Genomic DNA, 8,844 nt, shown 5'->3' on the forward strand with positions numbered 1-8,844 from the left:
TCTTGTGGTGTAAAGGTTCCAGCAAGTACTGCAATCTCTCTCTCTCTCTCTTCGGTATGGGTCTTTATGATTTTAAAAGTTTCATTACACGACCTATTGTTTGGTTAAATCTCACCAACCATACAGGGAGATTAACAGTTTCCTTGTATGGCAAATTTTGTTCAGATGTGATGCAGTAGTTTTTTTCCATTGATTTGTTTTTTATTTTCTTAAGGTTCTAACATGTGAAAGTAGAGGTTTGAATTTTTGATCTTTTGGTCTAATATATATGTCTTTACCCGTTAATGATAGCTCATGTTGGCCTTTGAAGTAATAAGTTGATGTTTAGTGTAAGAGGTGCGAAATCGATTGATTATATTAGGACTTTGAGTTGGATTTGAGGAAATGAGTTGGTTTTCGGTGTTGGGACTTCTAAAGATCACTCCTCCGTCCACTTAAAGTTGAAGGTGTAATTTCCACTCCGTATTTTTTAATCTCTAAAAAGAAAAAAAAAACATATATTGAATATTAAGAAAGGAGTTAAAATATCATTTTAACCTCTGAAAAGAAAAAAAAAAAAACATATATTGAATGTTAAAAAAAGAGTTAAAATATCATTTTGGTCTAAGGATTTGGGACTCATTTCAACTTTCTCTAGACTTTTAATAAATTTTAAATTAAAATTAGTTCTCATCAATAGTTTGAAGTTAATTTTTATTAAATTTGGAATAATAATAATAAATTTTATTCAAGAAAATACACCATGTGAATATGTTTTCAAAAATTATAGAGGGAATGTTGATAGAAACTAAATATATTTTAAAGAAAAGTTAATAAACTTATGGGAAGGACTAGTTTTAAGATTTATTGAAAGTAGATGGTCTAAATTTAGATATTTGTAAATATCGGGATTAAAACAAAATGAGTCTTAGAGTAGAACTTCATCGGTAAAGGTACCTTTCTTTGACCAAGATATTGTGAGTTTGAATTTTCACCTCTACATGTTGTATTAAAAAAAAAAACAAGTCTAAGAGTAGATTGACCAAAATGATACTAGAAAAAAACTATTAATATCTTAAATGATTGGTTGAATATTAACCCATTAAAAAGCAAGAAAACTATGAGCTTAACTACTACGATGATTAAGACACCGATTTTGGATTAAAAGGTCATGAGTTTGAATCTCCACTCTATATATTGTTGTATGTTCTTAAATTTATCCTCCGTAAATGTTATGTTCATGAGTAAAAATATCTATAGGGACAAAATTTGCAGCTACATATCTAATATTAAATCATTAACATACAAAAGTAACATTTTATGAGTACTCTTCAATCCCATTGAAAGGAGACAATTTAGATGTAGTCCTAAAATTTCAAATTCCACCTAAAAACTTCAAAATCCAACACTAAATTTTAAACATTAATTAAAAAAAAAAGAAAAGAAATAAAGTTTCCCCCTCTTTTCCTGATCAAAGAAAAGTTGCTAGTGGAAAAAGAGAGGATTTTTTTTTACAAAAAAAAAAACACAAACTACCATCTAATATTTTTGAAACCAATGACAAAATTATACAATATTAAAATTAGGACCGGTAAATTAATAAATGTCTCTAAATTAAATAAGAAATATAAATTTAGTTTTCTTGAAGGGTACAACAAATATGAGCATGGAAATTTGAACATCTGATCTTAGTAAGGAGTTATATGCTTCTACGTTAAGTTACGCCCATTTCAACACATAAATTTGGAAATTAGTGTCGTTTCATAACCATTTTGTTTCTATTAACTATGCTTACTTTTTTATACTAAAAACGTCATTTATTTTTGTACAATTTTATTACTAAATTTTTCACGCCTCTGGAAAACATATTAGAATTCTTAACCAAATTTCAAAAGCAAAAACAAAATTTTGAAAACTACCCTTTTTGTATTTTTAATTTGATATAAATTTTGAAAATGTTTACAAAAACTGTATAGGAAAACAAAAGAACAAATGAGCGAAAGTAATGTTTGTATGCTTAATTTTAAAAGAGAGACTAAATAATGCCACTTTTCAATCTTATGAATACTTGTTATTTAATGATGTAATTTAACTAGATTATGTCATATGAAAATTGAGCCAAAAGATAAAATATGCAAGAAGTTCACAATTTAGAGGATATTTATAAGTTTTAGAGAGCTTAGAAAATTTGGAAGGTTTAGAAGACTTTGTTAATAACATAAATTGTGCCAAAGTAATTAGTTTGCAACCATGTTCATTTTTGTCAATTTTTTAAGATATAGATTTCTAGGGTAGATGAGTTGATTTTAATTAATTAATTAATTTCCTTATATTTCATTTAAGGTGGTTAATAAAGACATTAATGAAAGATTAGATTAAAAAATAGATTACATATGGGAGCCAAGTTGCACAAAACTTTTTTAACTTTATTTCCCTCACAACATTTGCTATAGCAGTAACATTATGTAAAAAGAATGAAGAAGAAGAAAAAAGAAAACTCTAAAGCACAAAGTACAAAGTTATGAAGGAAGTTTTATAGAGAGAGAGAGAAGGAAAAATAATGATAGAGGTGACATTCTACAGTTTTGAAGTTCATTTTCCTATCAGTAGCATTTGCCCCCTTCAATTCTTTGTGCTTTTGGGAGGTATATGTTTACTCAGTACAATCAATTTTCTCATTTTTGTTGCTTTATTTTGTTTTACCTTTTCCTTTTCAATTTTTCAGTTCATAGGAGGGGCTCTATAATATGCAGGCACTGTTGCAGGGAAGAACATTTGTCTCACTCCTTCAGCCTTTATTATGGGAAAAATGATGCCTGCTGCTCCCTGTTGAGATACAATTCACAACAGAGTTGGAAACTGCTATTCATAGATAATGTGCTAGAGGGATTTGAAAGGCGTACCGTAATCAACCGAACTCCGATCCATATGCGAGTGGGCGAAGGGAATGGGATTAGCAAGCGGCTGACACCGTATATAGCGACAGCGAAGAAGTGACAGAACAGGCTTAACGGGCGTGGGTTAAGACCGGAGAGAAGAGCCACTGGACCGGATGAAAACAGGCCTCCTAGACTCAAATAGTCGAAACAAGCTTCTCGCATTTCCTTCCTGGCTGGATCAGGTGAGGCACAGAACACCTTGTATAAGGCACCTGCCAATGTGTTTATTGTAGATGCCACTGGCTGCAAAGGATCAAACATAGCCACCATTAGCATATGTAGCTCGAGTATTAGGCGAAAACCGGTATATATCAGGACAACTACATGTTTCTCGATGTGCTCTGCAGTATCAGGTGCCAAACTTTTGGATTATATGGAGAAAGGGCATCTGCAATTACCTTGCGCAAAGTGTAGAAGGATTCAAAATAGTTGCACAATGCATCGGCATCTTTCAAATTTGCAAGAGGTCGAAGAAGGTCTCGTAGCACAACGATATCAGCCAGAGCGACCGTCATTCCTCCGCCCGTTAAAGGATGTCGCATGTTGAATGCATCCCCCAAGAGAAGTGCTCCTGGTGTGGGACGTGGTGCTGCTGGCATGGTTCTGTTTGTTGTGCTTTTAATGTTTCCCTTCTCGATCGCAGCAATGAAGGAGGCGTGCAACTCGGGTGGTACCTGGAATACAAAATTCTTGCAATTAACAAGCATGCCCGAAAACCGGTTCTTGCAAGTCTAGATGCCAAATCAAATGAATCATACAGAACCAAGTTGAGAAACCTGCAAGAGAGATCAATGTGTAAAGATACCTGAGGAGCCACAACGGTCTTCAAGTAGTGTGCCATTTCACCATTAGCTACAGAAGGAACTTTCTGGCCCGGGATATCGACCAAGCAGCGTATCTCTGTGCTGCTGATAGGGTACAACAAGATAGGTGACGGATCTGCTAGCACGACATGTCCATGATTTTCAAAGGGCAGCTTGCAGTTCTCCAGGACCAATCCAACAAAGCAGGAGGGAATATCAATCTGCAGACAGGAGCATGGTTTTCAACTGTATCTTGTACTAAGCGTAGACATATATGCTGGTAAATGTATATCTTGATCAAGAATTGAAAACTCAAGGAGTTCTCGGTACATCCCAAATCAATACCTGAGGTTTGCAGAGGTTGCGGCGCAAATTCGAAAATCCGCCATCGCAAACAATGGTGAGGGGAGCATAAGCTGTCAACTCTTGGCCATTCTTGGTCTTGTACTGCACACCTTTCACAGTCCCATCTTCTTCAACTATGGATGTTACAGTCCCCTGTTCCAGTCTTACACTGAGAAGATATCAAAGTTGGACATCAAAATCAACCAAGAATCAGTAACAGGAGAGAAACCAATGTATTGAAAATCAAAGGACTTGTTTGGTTATCTGATTTTGCTTTACGATTACTTCAAATCTTCCCAATCAATTTTCACAGGCCCATGATTTTGCAATAATAAAAACTTGTAAAAAACAGTAAACCATTTTGGTTCTTCAACTTTTAAAATTTTCTCATTGATAAGGATCAAAATGATCATTTATCCCAAGTTTAGGGACAAAATTAGACATCTAAGAAGCTCAAGGACTACAATGGCTACTACTTGTTTGAAAGGTTAGGGATCAAACCAACAAAAAAAAAAAACAAGGTTATGGGCATGATTAAGAAGGGTGGAGCAACGAGAATTGAACATACTTGGAAAGAGAAGCAGCCATTTGCCTCAACCGCTGAATGAAACGGCCATTGTGGAAGCTTCTCCCAGAAACATGGGAATCAAAGTTTTGCAAAGGATAAGCCAATTTGGTGTGCTTCCCATCCTTGTACAGCGCATATCCAAACACCTGCTGCGCATCGATCCCATTCACACTGTCTGCACACACAGCACAAAAATCAATCGATTCAGAGAGCGAGAAGATGAAATCTGTTGCGGTTTTTGGAAGAAGAAGATGAGGAAAATTGGAGTTTAGGGTTACCTTCAAGCCCTAATTCGATCAGCTTCAGATAGCCGCCGGGTTGAAGCAATTCCCCCACGATTCTCTCTGGCTCCGCTAAGTCTCTTTCGATTACATGAACTTTTCGTCCATCCTGCCATCGCACACAAAGTAATGGCTTTATAAATATTAGATCCAGAGTTCGAATCCCCAGTTCTCATGTAGTTCAACAATGATTTTTCCATCTTGTCAAATAGTTGAAGATGACAGGTGCCTAATTGAATGGATCATAAGGTTCAAGTCTACCGGTCGGTTAGGAAAATAAAAAATACACATGCTTGATGAAAAAAGGAAATAGGTTCGGGCAAATGTTTACCAAAAATACAAGAATGGTCAACTAATTATCCTGTCTCGAAGCGGACTCCAGTATTTAACAAGAATAGAAGAACTTGTCCGACCATGAGTAAATATTTCGTAGTAGTCTCATTAGATGGTAAATCTTTCATGGTATATCCCGATAATAGGTAGGAGAATAAAAAGATACAAACTCACGATTTTTATTTATTGTACTTAAAAATTCGAACTTTGGCTTCGCTTCCACGTGTTAAACTCATAAATATAACAAGAAAGTTTGGAATTTTACAACATTAACATAAACCAAATAGGATAAAAAAGTCATACTTATACTATATTTAAACCTTTAAACCTTCTATTTTAAAATAGAGGTGATTTTAACATAAGTAAAAGTAATTATAGCGTTCCTCCGAAAAAAGAAGAAGTAATTATAGCGTTGATAAAATCACTTCTAAACATGTCTTTAATTAGTCAGGTAACATGTCTCGCTTTAAAAAGATTAATCAATCTTAAACCATCACCGTCAATTTTGTCAACTGGATCAACTAGTTCATCGACTATGAGGTTGGTCGATAGTTTGAATTCCTAATTTATTGTACTTAAAATTTAAAAAATAAAAAATGAAAAAAAAACAAGCCTAATTCTACTTATTTGAGTAAATCAAAGAAAAAGTCAATTTCCATATTCATTAAATAGTGAATTAATTTATTTAAACATGGCTCACAAAATTATCTATGAAAATTTGACGTCTTCTTTTTAGACTATTCAAGACAGCCAAATATTAATATAAACAAATGTTGCCGCTTCCCCATTTTCTGTCTGAAGACTTTGAACAGCCAAGATATATACGTAATTTATAAATTATATTTATACATATAAATATAAATAGTAGAATAAAGTTTTTTATATTTTGATCAAGAAATATTGAAATAATCTCAATAAATAAAGTAAATGTCAAACAATTTATTTCATTAATGAAACATACACTTGCATCTTAAGTAAGTTGTCTTTTTTCTTAATATTAGAAACCATATTCTTATTAATTAAATTGATGTGATGTAACATTCATGTCGTGTTTCATTAGTTATAAACTTTTTTCTAATATTCTTTTCAAAAAAAAAAAACTTTTTTCTAATATTGAAAAATCTGTTGTTAGGTAGAAGTTGCACTTATTAATTGGAAATTATAAATATTTTTTGTTGTTTCTGTAAATTTATATTATTTGGTTTTTAGTTTATTCTCATTAGATTCTTCAAAATAATAATAATAATAATAATAATAATAAAAAAAAAGTTCTCATAAGATTCAAGAGATTGTATTTCATTCCAAGCTTTCATATTTATTTTATTTTAATCTTTAAATTTTCATTTTAGTCAAATCTATAAAAGTTGTACAAAAATTCCTTTTCGTCTTTATCACTAATCTTTCAATAAACTATTTAACAAAAATCTGATATGTTTAAAATTTTCTTACCTTACCAAATCCATAGATATATGTGCAATTCTAGGTATTTAAATGGGTATTTAGTTTCTGAAAATTTTTTTGATTCAAATTAAATAATTAACAAAGAAAAATTAATAGTAAAAACTAAAATTATTTTTCTTACCTACCACAAGACAAAATAAAGTATTTAAAATTGGAGAGACTAAAATAAAATATTTAAAAAATTAGACACTAAAATAAAGTAAATAAATAACTAAATGAATAATGAAACTTAAACATAAGTTTCGAAACAAATAAGATTCCATTTATTTTATTGTAAAAAAATACATTTAGGACTACACCAAGAACGTGTAATTATTTTCTTAGAACCATTTAATAATCATGTCGTTCTATTTTTATTTTAGATTTAAGTATAAGTTTAGTATTTAAACTTTTAAAGTCGTATAATTTTAAAATATTTTCAATATTATATTCAATTAATCTAATTCATTAGATTATTTAAAAGTAAAAAAACTTATAAGTACAAAATTAAAATTTTAGAAGTTTATTAAATACATTTTAAAATTAAGAGAGGGCACGTTAAAAATTTGACAACCAAGGAGTACATAGATTAATTGGAATTTGAAAAAAATGTATTTTTCAAATTGGATAAAAACAAAATAAATATCCTAAAAGCGAGTTTAGTCAACTATAATTGACATATACTTCCTCTGAGTTTAATCCCCACCCACCCCATCCGGAAAATACTTGTCTCTTCAATATGAGAAGGCAAATATTTTTTCCATCCACAAATTATATTAAATACGGTCCTATCAGACCGACCTAATTTAAAAAGCAAAGATCCCAATTCAATTCAATTTGTAGATGGAATGAACTAGGCGATCAAACGTCGAGTTTAGATCGAGATTTGGATCAGCTTTTGAATTTTGAGCTTGATGATGATCCGTGACCAAGACTAAAAAGTAAGAGAGAGAGAGAGGAGTGACCTTGGCGAGAGTATAAGCGAGGGCGGCGCCAGCGACTCCGGCGCCGACGATGACGACATCGGGTTCGTTGGATTGGACATTTTCCGACGGCGGGTTGACGGCGGCACGGGAACCGGCGATGAAGATCTTCTTCTTCTTGATCATGTTGTCAGTGTTGGTTTTGTTGGATATTCCATTATTGAATCTGAGGTGAGCGAAGAAGAAAATGAGAGCGGAAATGGAAGCCAAGAGAAGGCCGCAGAGAGCCGCAGATTGAAACTCCATTACTCAAAACAACAAAAAAAGAGAGAGAATAGAGAGAGAATTGAGAGATAAATCTCTCTCCCTTGCGTGTTGTCTTGTGGCTGAGTGGCGTGCAAGAACGTGAGAGAAAGACAGAGAGAGAAGTTTTTTTTTTCTTTTTCTTTTTTTTTTTTTGTTTTTTGGTTTTGAGGAAAATTGATGCATTTATAGGAGTTTGGTTTATGGGGGAGAGGGGAAGGGAGTGACAATATTTTTGTGACATTAAATTAAAGCGTGTAACTTACATCTACCACAATTATTATTTTATAATTTCTTTCCTTTTTGTATGCCCAATTAATTATTTCACGTTTTTTCTCAAAAAAAAAAAAAAAATTATTTCACGAATTAAATGTTCTTAAAAGGCTCTAAGTCTAGATCGTCTGTCAACTCAATGACGACGGTGACAGAGTTGTAGCGGTGGTGGCGAGTTTTCTAGAGGAGGGGAGGGCAGAAGAAGAAGATAGAAGGAGGGAAAGATCATGAATCATGACTTCATATTTCTATTGGTCAACTAATCGTTAAATGATTTTAGTGTTAATATGAGCAGAACTTAGGTTAAGTTAGGTTAAGAGTTTGAATTCTCATCTCTCTATTTGTCCTTGAACCTAAACAACAATTGGTTTAGAGATTATTTAGAACCATTTCTCAAACTTAAGGACTAACGTGTCATGCTCTTTAAGAACTAAATAAATGGAGAACTTAAATTTTAGTGACCAAACTAGTGTATTTTACTTTTTTTTAATAAATAATATTACAACACATGAAATGAGGGTTCGAACCTACAAATCTCTAAGAAGAAGTAGAGTTGTGAGGACAAAAGGGCTCAGAGGCTCAAAATCTAGCATCGGCTAGCAGGCCGATGGCACCGACAGAGGTGGCTCCAGCTCATCGCAATCCTGCTGTGCAACC

The 8,844-nt window shown here is 32.7% G+C and overlaps 1 protein-coding gene across 1 annotated transcript; it reads right to left on the reverse strand.

Moving 5' to 3' along the window:
- Positions 1–2,479: 2,479 nt before the first annotated feature.
- LOC111025080 (squalene monooxygenase SE2) lies at positions 2,480–8,073 on the reverse strand. The gene is made up of 8 exons (XM_022302939.2): positions 7,654–8,073; positions 4,913–5,024; positions 4,635–4,809; positions 4,067–4,235; positions 3,724–3,942; positions 3,317–3,592; positions 2,883–3,161; positions 2,480–2,805 (listed from the first exon to the last, which is right to left on the reverse strand). Exons 1-8 carry the CDS (start codon positions 7,915–7,917, stop codon positions 2,701–2,703), a joined length of 1,599 nt encoding a protein of 532 aa, XP_022158631.1. The 5' UTR covers positions 7,918–8,073; the 3' UTR covers positions 2,480–2,700.
- Positions 8,074–8,844: the final 771 nt, after the last annotated feature.

Source organism: Momordica charantia (genome assembly GCF_013281855.1).
Source record: "Momordica charantia cultivar OHB3-1 chromosome 4 unlocalized genomic scaffold, Mcharantia_2.0 BLBB01000004.1, whole genome shotgun sequence".
In the NCBI taxonomy this organism is placed as follows: domain Eukaryota; kingdom Viridiplantae; phylum Streptophyta; class Magnoliopsida; order Cucurbitales; family Cucurbitaceae; genus Momordica; species Momordica charantia.